Genomic DNA, 17,691 nt, shown 5'->3' on the forward strand with positions numbered 1-17,691 from the left:
GGGACTTTGTCTTTATTTTTCACTGCTGTATAATGTCCTCAGTGCTTAGAATAGACATGCTGGATGCTCAGTGAATATTGGTTTAATTAAATTATCTATTAATTCTTGGGTTTCTGGACTACCTATAGCAACAAAAAAAAAAGTCTAGAACCTAACCTGAGTCTGATGATTCTAGGTTACCAGAGGGTATGTGTCCAGGGTCTTATGGACTGACACACACACCCCATTTTCTGCCTTTTCCAAAGTTGAGGAACACATAGCTTATTCTTGCCATTTCTATATATTATAGGCTGGATTGTGTGTCCCCCCCACCACCAAATTCATATGTTGAAATTCTAACCTCCCAGTCCCTTACAGTGTGACTATATGCAGAGATTAGGTCTTTAAACAAGAGATTAAGTTCAAAAGAACCTGCTACGGTAAAGTCCCACACCAACATGATTGGTGTCCCTATAAAAAGAGGAGATTTAGACACACAGGGAGTGCCAGGCATAAGTGCACACAGAAAAAAGACCAAATAATGACATGGCATGGCAAGAAAGCAGCCATCTGCAAGCAAGAAGGAAACAAATCTGCTTACCCTTGGTCTTGGACTTCCAGCTCTCAGAACTGTGAGAAATAAGTTTCTGTCAAGTCACCCAGTCTTTGGTGTTTTATTGTGGGAGTCCTAGCAAACCAATCCACTATTAATACCCCTCAGCTTCACAAATGGAAATGGAAATGGAAATCATCCAATGGAATGATCAAATGGAAATCAAATGGATCAAATGGAATCATCAAATGGAAATGGAAATCATCCAATGGAATGATCAAATGGAAATCAAATGGATCTAATGGAATCATCAAATGGAAATGGAAATGGAAATCATCCAATGGAAGGTCCTCCATCAAAAATCAAAAGACAAATCGATTATTATTACTAAAAGATTAAAAGCTTGAATAATAACAGGAAGTGTAATACAAATAAAGGCCATGTGAAACATGGCACAGAGAAGGTAACATAATTGAGGCACCTGGCTGGCTCAGTCAGTTGAGCACGTGACTTTCTCTCTCTCTCTCTCTCTCTCTCTTTATTTATTTATTTGAGAGAGACAGTGCATGCTTGGGTAGGGCAGAGGGAGAGAACCTTCAAACAGACTTCCTCTGAGTGCAGAACCCAGATGTGGGGCTTGAGGCTATTACCAATGAGATAATGACCTGAGCCGATATCAAGAGTCCGACACTCAACTGACTGAGCCACCCAGGTGCCCTAGCATGTGACTCTTGATCTCGAGATTGTAAATTCAAGCCCCATGTTGGGTGTAAAGATTACTTTAAAATAACAGCTTTTGTTTCTTTTAAATAGAAGGTGATATAATCAATGTGTGGTACATAGAAGCCAAAGGAAAGGAGAGACTAGGCAGCAGAGTGGACTAGGGAGGCTTTCTGGTGGGGGAGAGGTATACTGACCTTTTAGGATGGGAAAATGTCAGAGATTAGTTGCAAGGGAATTCAGTACAATCCACACACAGCAAATAACCATGAAGGTAAGATGGGTCACGCAGCTAACTCTTGTTCTCAGACCTGGAAATTACGCTAATTCCTTGGAAGTAACTTTCTATTAGCATTTTCCAGAATGTGTTTCTCAAGATAGCCAACACACACTCAAAGAATAAAATAAAATAAAATTTAAAATCAGAGGATTAAATAGGTTTCTTTCTTACAGAACTTCTCAGAACTCAAAGTACATTTATAAATCTCCCCCGAGGATTACACCATCAATCCTTTTTCCTAACAGAATCTCAAGGAGCTAGCATTTTTGGAAGCATCAAACCTTCCTGATATTACTAATGGGTCGAAAAGACCAGTCAACCCATGCCGAGCCAACCACTGGAAAATACCAAATCAAAACTGCAGTCTAGCCCTGAAGCTGTGCTTTCAGATTGCAGACATTTGTAGAGAAATAGGGAGGAAAACCGAAAAACAGTGACAGAGCTAGTTAATAGTATTAGGGTATGGCTGATCTCGTCAATACTGTTGTTTCTATGTGGCTACATGCTAAGGACAACCTACAACAACCCTTGTAAAATAGCCTTAAAATCACTTTCGAGGGCACCTGGGTGGCTCAGTCAGTTCAAGTGTCTGACCCTTAATTTTGGCTCATTATCTCAGGGTCATGAGATCAAGGCCTGCCTCAGCTCCATGCTGGCCATGGAGCATGCTTGAGATTGTCTCTCACTCTCTCCCGCTGCCCCTCCACCCCCACTTTCTTTAAATAAATAGGTAAAACTTATAAAATCACTTTCATTTTACAGACAAAAAAACTGGGACACAAAGAGGCTAAGTACTTTCTGCTCAAGGTCACACAGCTAATAACTGACAGAACCAGGCTAACATCCTATTAGAGAGGTATTTCCCAGGCTCCTCAAAAGTCACAGCCTCAAACACTTATGAAACACCTGTTATATGCCCACTGCTGTGCTGAAGGAAAAAAAAAAAAAAAAAAGACACATACCAGAGCAATAATCAATTCCAAAAGGCAGCTAGGACTGGTCTACCTTCTCAAGAAGAACCAGTAAGTCTTGGGGCTGAGGCAAAAGCTCAGAAGCAAAGAGTTCTGCCAAAACTGGGAAGAATCTGACACTGAGCTCGAGGTGGAGAGAGCGGACAATAGAGAACACGAGAAGCCCTTGGAGGGCAAGTACAGCACAGGTTAGAGACTTGTGAGGTCTGTGAAGGATCGAGAAAATCCACACAGGACAGCAACCAGCCATCACCCTTGCTGCCCGCAGCAGCAGCTGGAACACACTGTCATTTCCTGAGTTCCCCGCTACAGCAGTGCAAAGCTCTTAGGAAAACCTACCCTGAACCGCTTGCTGCTGTTTTACTTACCACAATAGGTATACCAAACAGAGATATCAGAGGAGTTGCAGACCCAGCGTTGCTCCCCAGGTTCAGCGAATATGGAAGAAAACAGAGTGGAAAAAAGCATAAATGAGAACATGATTCAGTATCTCCAAAACTTTACAAATACAAGGGGGATCAGCAACTAATCCTCGGACTCTTTCCTTTCAGTAAGCAGAAAAGGTTTAACTTAGTCACCAGTCACATGATTTCTGAGTTCCTGAGTTTCCTCTTTTGAGTGTATGTGTTTAATATTCGAGCGCTTCCGGCAAGGGGAGAAAGGAAAATGATTTAGAATATACTCTTTGAGAACACGTAATGCAAATGAGAACACAGAGCTTACAAAACAAAACAACGTACTTCCTGGTCAATAGTAACAAAACCAGTCTGTAGGTCTCCTTTGGAATCCCAAGAGACAGCCACTCCTTTTCCATCTGTGTTGCTATTTTTTTTTTTACAATTTTTTTTATACAATTTTTGGTACCACAATTTCTCATGGCCCAGAGAACTGGACCTATAGATCTGAACTGAATAGTCTGATGCAAATTATTTCTGTTCTACAACAGGTACTGCCACAGGCTGAGCCAGACTAGATGAGACTGCAGACATGGGATATTAGCTATAGTTCTGCATTTTGGGTGGGGACCACAGCAGGCTTCAGAATGCACTTACTTAAGCAAAGTACAGCTCCAGGGAATATTTTGGGCCCTGATGATGAAATGGTCATTATTTTGATGTAGCATGTATTTCAAAATTCTCACTGTTCTATAAAAATAGCTCATTGTTTAGATACTTCGCTACATAAAATCCTTTGTAGGACATAGTTTGGGATTAGTAGCCAAAAATAAAAATAGCATGGAGTCAGGGCCTAAAAGTCTACAGGTTCAGAGGAAAATAATCATATGCTGGTAAAAGTCTCCACTAAAGAACTATGCTACTTTCTCGTTTTTAGAAAGGCAAAAATCTCAGGGAAGATGGGAAATGGAAGTTGTTAATGGATACTGAGCTTCAGGATTGGAAGATGAGAAGTTCTAGAGGTATGTTGCACATCAGTGTAACTATAGTTAACATTACTAAACTTGTGCTTTAAATTGGTTAAGATGGTGAATTTTTTATTTTATTTTTTACTACATTAAAAAGTGGGGGGAAAAAAGAAGAAAAAAAAACTATGAATGCCCCTACTGGTCTCAAAAATACCATTTCCCACTAAAAGGAACAAAGACTCTGAAGAGATTGCTGATTCCATATATAGGGCAGGAAATGTACAAGATGGAGCTCAGAACATCTTAGCATATTAGATAACCAATATGAAGACAGACCCCACTGACGAAAGATGGGTTTCCTACTGCTGCTGTAATGACTAACTACTGACTTGGTGGCTTAAAACGACACAAATGTATTCTCTTACAGTTCTGGGGGGTCAAAAGTCTGAAATCAGTTTCACTGGACCAAGATCAAGGTGTCAGCAGAGTTGGTTCCTTCTGGAGACTCTGGAGGAACAGCCTATTTCCTTACTTTCTCATCTTGGAGAGCTGAACTCATGTATTCCTCCATCTTCAAAGTTTAGCACTCCCATCCCTGCTTCCATCTTCACATCACCTCCTCTGACCTCCTGCTTCCTTCTTATAAGAACCCTGTGATTACACTAGAACCATTTGGATAATCCAGAGTAATCTCCCCAAGATCTATCTATTAAATCCCTTTTGCCATATAATGTAATATTCAGTTTCCAGACATGAACATCTTGGGGGACCATTATTCAACCTACCTATAGACTATACAAACATTAAGATAGAATGAACTGAAATACACCAAATATATTTAAAACTAAGAGCTCATAATTTTTTTAAATATTTTACTTATTTGAGAGAAAGAGAGAGAGCAAGCATTAGCAGAGGGGAGGGACAGAGGGACAAGAGAGAGAATCTCCAGCAAACTCTGCACTGAATGCAGAGCCCAACGTGGGGCTTGATCTCACAATGCTGAGATCAGAACCTGAGCCAAAAACCAAGAGTCAGATGCTCAACCAACTGAGCCACCCAGGTGCCCTGAGCTCATAATTTTTTAAAAGTATAATTAATCATTAGATGATGCTAGGAAGTCAACTCTTTTGAAAACTGATAAACAAAGGGAAAGAATCAAACATTTATCCTGATTTAATGAAACTGAAATACTGGTAACCAGAGAGTAGATTTGGGACAATTTTCCCTTGCTTCCTTTTACTCTTTTCTCTGTTTTTAGTAGTACTCAGCTAATATAGGAAAAAAGGAAAAATAGAATATAACCATTTTGCAACACCTAATGAATTACTGAGCTTGGGCACCGAGCATCAATGGTTGCTAACTTCACAAAAGAGTGAGAGACAGAAAGGATTTGTGAACTTCCTGATGAATGAACACTGGGGTAGCCCACTTCCAAGATGGCTCCCAATGATCCTTCTTAGTATTCAAATCCCTGTGTAATCTCCTTCACCAATGAATGAAGCTGATTCTGTAACTAATAAAATATTGCATAATAAAAGTGTGCAACTTTCAAGGTAGATCATACACATCCTTGCGGCTTCCACTCTACTCTTCTGGATCAGTTGCTCTGGGGGCAGCAAGTAGCCCTAAAGAGAGAACTATGTGGCGAGAAACTGAGGCCTCCTACCAAAAGCCAGCACCAATTTGTCAGTCATGCGAGTGAGCCACCTTGGAAACAATCCCTCCTGCCCCAGTTCAGCCTTCAGATGACAGCAGCACCAGCTGAGAGCTTGACTCCAACCTCACGACAGAACCTGACCCAGAAGCATTCACCTAAGCCACTCCCAGATACTGGACCAACAGGCACCATGCAGTATTACATTTTAAGCCTCTAGTTTTTGAGAGACCTAAATGGCTCAGACTGTTGAGCATCCAGCTCTAGGATTTGGGCTCATGATCTCAGGATCCTAGGATCCAGCCCCGCATCAGGCTCCCTGCTCAGTGGGGAGTTTGCCTCTTTGCCTCTCCCTCTGCCCTTTCCCCTGTTAGCTCACACACACATACTCTCTTAAATAAGAAGTCTTAAAAATTTAAAAAACAAAACAAAACTCTAAATTTGGGGGGGGGGCAATTTGTTAATGCAACAATAGTTAATAAAAGCAACATCATCGGCGCCTGGGTGGCTCAGTGGGTTAAGCCTCTGCCTTCAGCTCAGGTCATGATCTTAGGGTCCTGGGATGGAGCCCTACATAGGGATCTCTGCTCAGTAGGGAACCTGCTTCCCCCTCTCCCTCTGCCTGCCTCTCTGCTTATTTGTGATCTCGCTGTGTCAAATTTTTTTAAAAATCTTAAAAAAAAAAAAAGGCAACATCATCTATGAATTATCCAAAATAATCAAATCTCGATCTGATGAAATCTCAAGTCATACCACCAATTTATAGGAGATACAGAAGACAGAGAAACATGTTAATGTACACCTCAGGGATACAATCAGAAAATCTAGACCACGAAAAGATGTAAAGGACAAAGGACTCTGTTTCTTAACAGGTAATTTACAAGGGAGAAAAAAACAAAGTGAAAGAAATGGAGGGGTCCATAGATTAGATGAGTCTTGAAAGCCATTTAATAGGGACGCCTGGGTGGCTCAGTTGGTTGGACGACTGCCTTCGGCTCAGGTCACGATCCCGGAATCCCGGGATCGAGTCCCACATCAGGCTCCCAGCTCCATGGAGTCTGCTTCTCCCTCTGACCTTCTCCTCGCTCATGCTCTCTCTCACTGTCTCTCTCTCAAGTAAATAAATAAAATCTTTAAAAAAAAAAAAAAGCCATTTAATAAATTGGTGTGAATAAGGCATGAACTTTACTAAGATCTTAATCCAAACAAAATGTGGGGAGGAAATTGGCATTTGAACAAACTGGATATTTGATAACTTTGGGGAGTCGGGAGTGACTTGGAAAGAGGGGAGTAATTTGGGTATTATAATGGTATTATAATTTTTACGTCTTTATCTGGTAGAGTTAAAAAATATTCAAGAAAGAGATATTACAGTGACTGGGTTTTGCTTCCAAATAAAAGTAGAGGGCAAGTGGTTGGGATGTAAGTCAAACAATATTGACAACAAATTGGTAAATGTTGAATCTGAATGACAGTTATGTTGATTCATTATACTCTTCTAACTTTGAATGACTGAAATTCTCAACGAAAGGGAAGTCAACAACAAAATTACCTGAAAAAATCAGAATACCATCTCTAGAATTGTGTCCAAGCTAAGGCTATCATTGAGACCTAATGGCCACTTTGTTACTTTTGCTTCTAAAAGCTTAAGTCTTTCAGAATAATGAAACTAATGTTTAGAAAAGGGATTACAAGACATTTTATTATCAACAGGCATATTACTTGATACAACCCCAATGTTAAGCCAGGATCACCCTGCCTTTTGAGACTCAAAACCAACTCAATGCCCTTCCTGTAGATAGTGGTATTCCTCACCTCCCTGAGCCTCTCCAAGATTTTACTCCACTTGTGGTGAATGTAGTAAAGTGGCACAGAGAGGTGTGTGTAAATTTTTCCTCCTCACGTTGGCCTGAATTGTTTCTGATTATTTCAGTGATGAATCATATTCTACACATACTGTCCCTTGTCTTCTTCCGGTGTGGCTCCAGACCATGCACTTGAGAAGTCCTCTTTCTCACTTAGTGTTTTAAGCTTTTTTTTCTTTTCCCTGAACAACCAAGTTGTCTTCTGAATTATTCTGATACTAATACAAACAGGTTTTTCACTCCACTCCGCAGGTGACAGAATGGTTATAAGAATACAGGACACTTAAAGAGGTAACGGTACACTCAGAACAATTTATGAAAAAACTGGAGAAAACATTAAGTTATTAGTAATGCTGTTTTTCCTTCTAGGAATGGAACTAAGTGTGTTTTTTTTTCCTTGCCTCTACTAATATTTGATCAACATTTTATCATGGAAAATTTTATAGGAAGATACATTAACTGCCAAGATAGCAACAGGTATATATCTAGGTGACAGGACAGAAGAACAGGCAAGCAGAGGCCCAAACAGAAGATAGGGATGGCACCAACTTGTTCATCTTCCTGAGACCTAGAGCCTGCCTTCTGCTAGATCACAAGCTGGCTGATCCTACCAGAGGGCAGGCTCTAGACCTCAGAAAGGGGAGCACTTTTCTATGTTACACTCTCCTATAAGTTTCTAGCAGCTGCAGACCTGATCTTTGTCTATGAACGTATGAGGTTTCTGGTGCTTCCCCATCAACCTTCCTCATACACAGGTAAGCCATAAAGATTAGGATTACCATCATGACAGACAATAGAAGACATTAAGCAGCTCCACAGAGATTGAGTGCTTTGTTCTTTTTTCTTTCAAGATTTTGAGATGGAGTAAGAATGAGAGAGAGAGAGAGAGAGAGAATGAGCAGGGGGTAGGGTAAAGGGAGAGGGAGAAGCAAGCTCCCCTCTGAGCAGGGAGCCTGACACGGGGCTCAATCCCTAGGGCCTGGGATCATGACCTGAGCTGAAAGCAGAGGCCTAATCAACTAAGCCACCAAGCACCCCGGGTATTTTGTTCTTAACTATGACTTTGACAACTAGCACAGTATCTGGCACACACTGGGCACTTAAAAAGTTATCTACTGATCTAAGAGCATGACTTAGGGCCTTTTGCTCCTTGCTGAAAATCCTTCACAAGAACTAATTTTCATTTTACAGTTTTAAAAATCTGAAAATGCCAATACTTTATAAAATTAGCATAGAGATTATGACTTTATAAAAGCTACTGTACATCTATTTAGTACCTATGATTTTCCAACTCTGATAGGATACACCAAAGGAGAAGAGTGCCACCAAAGACATCACTACTTGGGTCACCATTTCTCCTGTAGCTACCACACTCTACTGGACAGAGATTCCTATTATGGGCAACTATGCCTGAAAAAATAAGCAAAAACCTGTGCTAGAACCAAAGTGAAAGTAACACTGCTTCCCATAATTTTAAAATTCTTAAAAAGTTTTTAATGCATGCGAAATTAGTATCTATACACCTAGAAAAATCCAAACGTAAAGGAAAAAGAACTCTCCCATTTGTGTCTGACATCGATCCCCAGACTAGAGACAACCACACTATATAAAAGTATCCATGCAGGGGTGCCTGGGTGGTTCAATGGGTTAAGCCTCTGCCTTCGGCTCAGGTCATGATCTCAGGGTCTTGGGACCGAGCCCCACATTGGGCTCTCTGCTCAGCGGGGAGCCTGCTTCCCCTCTCTCTCTGCCTGCCTCTCTGCCTATTTGTGATCTCTGTTAAATAAATAAATAAAATCTTTAAAAAAAAATTATCCATGCATAAGCCAGCATGAAAATATATTTTTACTTTTTTAAAAACACAAGTGGTAGAATATTACATGATTCATTTTTCAAACATAGCATAATTATATAGGAATATAATTCCATAAAAATTAAAAGTTGTTCGATACAGTTTCAAATTATTTTCAATCACTAACAGAAAACAAAAGTAAAGGCAACTTTATTAATATACACTGGAACATAAATCACATTTAAGCACAAATGTAAAAAACAATAGACTCATTTCTCATCTTTAACCTGTTTCTTCTCACTGTCTTCTTCCATATCAAAAGTAAATGGTTTGTCATAACCCATTAGATGGTTATAATCTTCAGGGTTTGGAAAGAGCCTTGGATTAACTAACAGCGATTTCGTTTTAGCATAAAATGTGGTAAACACATGTGTGCTGTCTGGAATCTTCACGTCATTCTGGTGAAACACGGTACTTGTTTCTAAAAGCACAACGTTGTAAGTAATGGCTTTGTAAGTGTCTGTTGTAGCTTCATGGTACAACCGAACAACATAGCCTTTTGTAATAAAGTGAAGCAGTGTTGGAGTGATCACTGTAAAGCTACCTATGATGCCATAAAATAATATCTGCAAAGGTAGACTTCCAAATATAATATTGTTTTGTGCAAAAATGTATGGTAGTAATGCAAGGCTGATGACACTTGTAGAATAAGAAAAACATTTCACACCTACACAGGAGAAAAAAAAAGGGATAACATTAATATTTATAGATTTTATAAAAGCATCAATCTATCCACTTTAATTCTTCTACCTTTCTTCTTATATCATCAAAACAACAAAATCAAAACACATATATAAAGATTATTATTTTCCAAGCTGTTTTAAGTACTTTACATATTTTAGGTACTTTATTCATGGCATCTTCAAAAAGGCACTATGAAATAGATGTGTAATTATCATCCTCACTCCCATTTACAACATGAGAAAAATAAAGCACTTGCTCCAGGTCACAAAGCTACCTAGAAGCAGGCAGTATTGGGATTCAAACCCAGGCAATTTGACTCTAGTGTCCAGGTCTTTCGCCAATACACCACACTGCCTCTCCAGGTAGGAAACCTGCTTTAGGGTTAACTGGTCTCCACCTCAGTTCCCCAATAAAAATTTAATACTACTCAAAGATCCTTATGAATACTATAAATGTTAATTCAGTTAGCAGATTATTAAATAAAACTCTCTATTAACAAGCACTTCCACATACCTAACATTAAATGTTTAAATAAATATGAGACTAACATTATTAGACTAAGTGCCCAGGATTAAAACAGCAAATTACCAAAAAACACACCACCAGTGGTTAATAAATATGTGGGAAATGAATATATTCAACTTCTTTACCAAGAAAGACATTCAAATTCAAATAGTGGGATATTTTTTACCTGTCATATTAAAAAGATTAAAAATCAATGACTTCTGAAATGCATATTTAAAAATGGCTAAAATGATCAATTTTATGTTATGTATATTTTACCACACTAAATAAAAGACTTAAAATGTAAATTTCTTAGTTTGATTGTATAATTTAACATGATCCCAACAAAAACACCATCTGGTTAGAAAACAGACAAGTTGAGATCCTAGACAAGTTGATTATAAACTTAATTTGGAAAAACAAAAAAAGAAAAGAAAGGTGGGGGAGGAATTAGATACTGAAACTAAGACTATAATTAAAATGGTGTGGTGCTGGTGCACAAATAAATAGATCAATAGAACAAAATAGGAAATCTAGAAATAAACCTAACTGCATATGAAAATGTAGTATAAAGATACAGTCTCCGGGGTGCCTGGGTGGCTCAGTGGGTTAAGCCACTGCCTTCGGCTCGGGTCATGATCTCAGAGTCCTGGGATCGAGTCCCGCATCGGGCTCTCTGCTCGGCGGGGAGCCTGCTTCCTCCTCTTTCTCTCTCTGCCTGCCTCTCTGCCTACTTGTGATCTCTCTCTGTCAAATAAATAAATAAAATCTTTAAAAAAAAAAAAAAAAAAAGATACAGTCTCGGGGCACCTGGACGGTTCAGTCAGTTCAGTGTCTGAATCTTTATTTTGGCTCAGGTCACAGTATCAGGGTGGTAAGACTGAGCCCAGCACAGGGCTCTGTGCTCAGCTTGGAGTCCGCCTGTCCCTCTCCTTCCACTCCTCCACATGCACTTTCTCTAATAAATAAATAAAACCTTGAAAAAAAAAATCTCAAATATGTGGGCCGAAGTGGTGTTGGACAACTGGATAGCTACATAGAAAAAAATAAAATTCAATCCATCCCTTATAGCATCTACTAGGAAAATTCCAAATAATCCTGAGGTTTAAATGTAAAAAATAAAATCATAGATATATAAGAAAACATCCATGAAGTCCTTTATAATCTGAGAATGGGAAAACTTCTCTAATTATGATTCAAGGGGCACCTGGGTGGCTCACTTGTTACCATCTGCTTTCCGCTCAGGTCATGATCCCAGAGTCCTAGAATCAAGACCTACATCAGGCTCCTTGCTCAGCAGAAAGCCTGCTTCTCCCTCTCCCACTCCCCTGCTTGTGTTCCCTCTCTCACTGTGTCTCTCTCTGTCAAATAAATAAATAAAAATATTTTTTAAAAAAATTATGACTCAAAACACAGAAGCAATCCAGGAGAAAGACAGGTAAATCTGATTACATTATAAATGAACATGGACATAAACAAAGTAGAGACAAATGAGAAAAATATTTGCAACCTCTATTGTAGAGGATCAATATCCCCAACATATAGAAGGTTTCTAGTATATAAGAAAAAGATTAAAACCCTATACACACACATGTAAGAAATATAAGCAGACAGCTCACTAAATCAAAAATGCACATGGCCTTTAAACAGATGAAATGTTAATAAACTTCGATCCTAAGTACGTGAAATTAAAAGCATAGTGAGATATTTTTCACCAAAACTGCCAAAAACCAGAAGTCTAACAACACTCTTCTTCATTGCTATTGGTTGAAGGCTTACTAATCTTATTAGTAATTTAAAAAGAATTCTTTCCTTCCTCCCACAGGTAGTTGCTATGACACCAGTACACATACAATACAACAGGAATACAATGGGAACCAAGATGCCTATATAAAAGCCTCCTTACTCCTTCCAACTACCTTTTTTCCTCCATGACTTTGTCACACTACGCAGGGTTGAAGAGGGTACCCCAAAATTCATGTCCACCCAGAACCTCCAAATGTGACTTCCTTCATTTGGAAATAGGGTCTATGCAGACAGTAAAAAATGAGATGAGATCATCCTGGAATAGGGTGGGCCATAAATCCAATGAGAATACCCTTGTAAGGACAGAACAGGGCAGACACAGAGAGAGCTGTCTGAATTTGGAAGCAAGAACTGGAATTATGCAGTTATGCATCCATAAGCCAAGGAACACAAAGGACTGCTGGGAGCCACCAGAAGCTGGAAGAGGCAAGGAATTCTTCCCTAGAGCCTTCAGAGACAGCATGGCCTTTATCAACACCCTGATTTCAGAATTCTAGCTTTCAGAACTGTGGGAACAAATCCGTTACTTTAAGTCACCAAGTTTGTGGTAATGTATTATAAGAGCCCAAAGAAACTAATACACATGTACACTTTATTTTGCCTGGACTGAAGTATTTACTAATTTCTAAACATATTCTGGGCTCTCCCATCTTCATGTCTTTGCTCATACTACTTCCATGCCTGAGAGGCCCTTTTTACACACTTCTTGATGTTCAAGTTCTACTCTTCCTACAGTAAGACTACTATGACATCAGTAATTATTTATTGATGAATTAGCAAGAACTACCAACTAAAAGACCCTTCAAATGTCTTTAAACGAGGGGTGCCTGGGTGGCTCAGTCATTAAGCATCTGCCTTCAGCTCAGGTCTTGATCTCAGGTCCTGGGATCGAGTACCGCATTGGGCTCCCTGCTAAGAAGGGAGCTTGCTTCTCCCCTTGCTTGTACTCTCTCTCTCTCTCTCTCAAACTCCGTCAAATAAATAAAATCTTTAAAAAAAAAAAAAGAGGTCTTTAAATGAGGCTCCATTTGGCAGTTTAAAGAATCTTCAAGAATGGAACCTCTATCCCAAAGTCTCTTACTCAGTTTTATATAGAAAAAATGTTTCTCCCTCAGTTTCCACATAGAAAAAATAGCAATCTCTGAAAAGGATACAGAGTGAGTTTCTATTACCATAACATTGAAAGAACTCAAACATTAAATTCCTATACAAGTTATAATTCTAGAACTTTAAATACCATGGATAGCTATGCTCCTCTATAAATATAACATCCTACCCACACCAAAATTAATCCCTATTTATATTCTCTTCTTTACAGAATGGAGTTAAATGGAAATAGGAAATAAATTAAAAAGCCTTCCCTGAATTTGAAGGAACCATGTCTGTTCAGAAGGAAGGCTATCATGGGTATCACTGTTAACACCTCTCAGTAGTATAAATCCAGGTATCCCAGGCCATTGTCCCAGGCCAGAGATATGACACAGGCTCAATGGCCTATTCATGTACTGATTCCAGAAGAAATTTCTAATCACCCAAAATGGATTTTTCAGTAACTTCAGAACTCCTCTCAATAGTGATTATAATCAGGGGCGCCTGGCTGGCTCAGTGGGTTAAAGCCTCCACCCTGGGCTCAGGTTATGATCCCAGGGTCCTGGGATCGAGCCCCACATCAGGCTCTCTGCTCAGCAGGGAGCCTGCTTCCTCCTCTCTCTCTCTCTCTGCCTGCCTCTCTGCCTACTTGTGATCCCTGTCAAATAAAATAAATAAAATCTTTTTTAAAAACAGTGATTATAATCAGTTCTTTTTTTTTTTTTTTAAGATTTTATTTATTTATTTATTTGACAGATAGGGATCAAAAGTAGGCAGAGACTGGGCGCCTGGGTGGCTCAGTTGGTTGAGCAACTGCCTTCGGCTCAGGTCACGGTCCTGGAGTCCCGGGATCGAGTCCCGCATCGGGCTCCCAGCTCCATGGGGAGTCTGCTTCTCCCTCTGACCTTCTCACCACTCATGTTCTCTCTCACTGTCTCTCTCTCAAATAAATAAATAAAATCTTTAAAAAAAAAAAAAAAAAAAAAAAAGAAGTAGGCAGATAGGCAGGCAGAGAGAGAGGAGGAAGCAGGCTCCCTGCTGAGCAGAGAGCCCGATGCGGGACTCGATCCCAGGACCCTGAGATCATGACCTGAGCGGAAGGCAGCGGCTTAACCCACTGAGCCACCCAGGCGCCCCAATTATAATCAGTTCTTAATGCCAAAGTTATAAATAGCTAAAACTGTATTCCAAACAGTCTACTTTGATACCACACATTTTAGAACACACAGATTTCCAGAGTACATTTTAGATTGTGAGTGACACCAGCATAATCAAAAACAGGAATGCAACTGCAGTGCTGAAATCTTGTGGCTGACTTGGCTATAAAGTAATCCTTCCGATATTCAGGTTATACTTTAAGATTACTGAAATGAAATACAACCTCAGGAACTTGAACAAAACACATTCCCAAGTTCTTCTGACCTCCCTAATAAATTATTCCAGACTAAATACCAAATTAAGAGCTAAGGAAAGAGTTTTAAATTTGTAACTATTTAATACATTGTCTTGGGCGCTGGGGTGGCTCAGTTGGTTAAGCGTCTGCCTTCAGCTAGGGTAATGATCCCAGGGTCCTGGCATAGAGCCTGGCACGGGTAGTGGGTTTGCTGCTCAGTAGGGGGTCTCTTTCTCTCCCTCCCTCTGTACTTCCTCTCTCAAGCAAATAAATAAAAATCTTTAATAATAATAATAATAACAGACTGTCTTTGTATTCTCCAGTACTCTACACTACCTAGAAAGGGCACTAAATAAAGATGTTTCTTGAAAATGCTAAGGTGACTCAAAAAACGTAAAAGAAATATATTTTTTAATTATAAAAGTATTATATGCTTATTTTAACTTCCAAATTTAAAAATATATAAAGTAAACATGTACCCTCCCAAAATAACTACTTAGGGGGTATACTTCCATATTTTTTTTCTCTCCATATTCAAACATTACACAAATATACATTTCTTGTTCTATTTTGTTGTTACACATCTTGGGAAGTGACCAAAGGATGGATGCTTTAGTACCCAGCCATAAGATCACAAAGTCATAACAGTCTTAAAAATCTGTTTAAACTCTCCTAAAAATGCAAAGGTCTCAACATGCCACAAGAAAAAATATATAACCTAATTTTTCCTCATATCTTGCAATTAAGAGATGTTAAAATAAGAAATAACATATCCCAAGAACATTTTTTACAACTAAAACAGGGGTAAAAAAGGAAATTACCCTCATTTTTGGTTACCCACCAAATACTGTTCGTGCCAGATTCCCAGTATAAATCAGCCTTCCATCTTCTGATTTTTCAAGCTGTGTATGTAAGCATCGAATGCATCCTTCCCAACAAAGAGGTACCTAATGAAACAGAGACCGTTATAATCTGAGTACATAACAAAGTGCATTTTAGACCAACTTTTATGTTTTTTTAAATTATAATGAAGAGTAAAAGAGAACTTGTCACATAAGGTGATTTAAGGAATACCCCCAAATAATCTACAGAGCTGAAGAAATCAAACTAGAAAAATAGCTGTCCTTAACTACAGTCACAGTCACCTGATGAGTTAAAGTTTGAAAACCTAGGTCTGCATCCCAACTCAAGGCTTTTTTGATAAGCGTGGACTTGAACAAGTACAAAATTTTAGCAGAATAATTTCTTCATCCTGTGGCTAAGGAAAACATCACTCTTGCTCCATTGTCAAAATTTTAAACGCATTGGCTTTTCCAAAAAATGATATTAATATAAATAAAATACTGCAAATGCAAACTGTTTCAAGTCCAGACCATTTTTAGGATCTCTAAAATGTTTATACTATAGCTAGTATTTGAAAAGAAAGAGTAACGCTCCCTGTTCATTGCATCCCTTCCTCTTAAGAAAATATTTCTTGAAATCTTCATCAAATTTCACAGGAACAAGAGGTCCCCGAACGTCTAAAAATGAATTTCACAGTACACACCCTTCAAAATGCAAAAGGTATGCCTAATCCCTTTATGCTGAAATGTAATTAGATTCCAATTCCCATGTTGGGCATTTCTTCCAAGTTTCAACCATGTTTGCTAATTCTGATATTTTACAGAGCAAGACTAGGAGGCAATGTACTTAGATTAAAATGTGAAGATTAACGTCTCCATCCCCTTTTCCAGGGAGCAAAAGAATTCCTTAAAATAGCCTCATCTAATAGAAAATAGAACGGACTTCAAAGTCAGGTTGAGTTCTTTTAGTTCGGTCACCAGGTGGGGCATCTAATTTCGTTGCAAATTAACCCTTCCGAGCTTCCGCTCAGAGGTAGAAGACAACATAGTTGAGAGTCATCGGAAACCCGCAGGGTTTGCAACGAGCTGTGAATGACTTGGAACCGCCCAGAAAATGACCACTTTCGAACGGACACTCCTAGACTCGTGGGTGCCATAAACCCCGGGGCCCCAGGCCTGAGGCCGAGGCGGCGGAGGCCGAGGCCGAGGAAGGCAGCCTCTGCGCGCCCCGCAGAGGGCTCCTTCCGCACCAGAGTCCCCGGGCCCGACGCTCCCTCCACCCCGCACCCTCACTGAGTCCGCAAGGCCGACCTGCGTTCGCACCCGCCGCCCGAGAACCGGGCTCCCTGCAGAAGCTCCCCGCAGCCACGCGCTTCTGCAGCCAACCAGCCCCGAGGAGTCGCTACAGGGGACCACCCGCGAGGCGGCCGCCCTAAAGCCTCGAAGAGCGGCGGCCGCCCACAGCACCGTCCTCTTCCCGCCAAGCCGAAGTCCGGCCTCCCACGAGCTGCCCAGCGCCAGAAGCAACATTCCGCGCGTGAGAAGGGGCGGCACGCGGCACTACGGCAACAGCAGGGAACCCTGAGGCCCAGTTCCCCATCCGACCGCAGCGGGAACCGGCCGCGCATGCCCCGCCCCTAGACGCCCGCTGGGGCGGATTGGCCGCACGCGCGTGCGCAGGATACGTAGCCCGCCTGCAACCTTCCCTGCCACGCGCGTTCCCTGCGGGCGGAGCTCAGCCCCGCACGGCCGGCTCTAGTTGCAGCGACGCGCAAACGCCCAGCCTGCGCGCCGCTTCCCTTTCGCAGACTTGAGCGCTCTTGTTGAGAATGTGGAGGGACAGAGAGGAGAGCCCTGCGCGAAAAGACAAAGCCTGGAAGCCCGGGCTAAGTGTTTTATTCTCGTGGGCGTCATTTTCTAGGCCCCCAAATCTATTTTCTTTTTGGGAAAAATGACTCTAGCCTATTACACAGGGTAATAATACTTTATACGACTTGGACAAAAATGAATGGTAATTTAATCCAACCGTTGGGTGGAAAATAAATGGAGCTTGTTCATGTGATGCTGATACTTGACAGATTGGTCTTCTGGAATCCTTCACACCTATATACACGTTTGTTCATTACTTGTTAAACA

General features: G+C 40.4%; 1 protein-coding gene across 2 annotated transcripts in view; it reads right to left on the reverse strand.

Annotated features, from left to right (window-relative positions):
- Positions 1-17,212, reverse strand: part of TMEM70 (transmembrane protein 70) — a 43,122-nt gene extending 25,910 nt beyond the window's left edge. Inside the window, exons 1-3 of one of the 2 annotated variants that reach the window (XM_082719871.1) lie at positions 16,867-17,211; positions 15,555-15,660; positions 9,213-9,904 (exon numbers count right to left, since the gene is read on the reverse strand). In XM_082719871.1, the coding sequence (XP_082575997.1) occupies positions 9,447-9,904; positions 15,555-15,660; positions 16,867-17,085 (783 nt within the window). In that variant the 5' untranslated portion in view covers positions 17,086-17,211 and the 3' untranslated portion in view covers positions 9,213-9,446. Of the gene's footprint in view, positions 1-9,212; positions 9,905-15,554; positions 15,661-16,866 lie in introns of those variants that run through there. The other variant, XM_082719872.1, reaches the window with a different exon arrangement.
- Between the last annotated feature and the right edge of the window lie 479 nt (positions 17,213-17,691).

Source organism: Mustela nivalis (assembly GCF_964662115.1).
Source record: "Mustela nivalis genome assembly, chromosome: 2".
NCBI lineage: Eukaryota > Metazoa > Chordata > Mammalia > Carnivora > Mustelidae > Mustela > Mustela nivalis.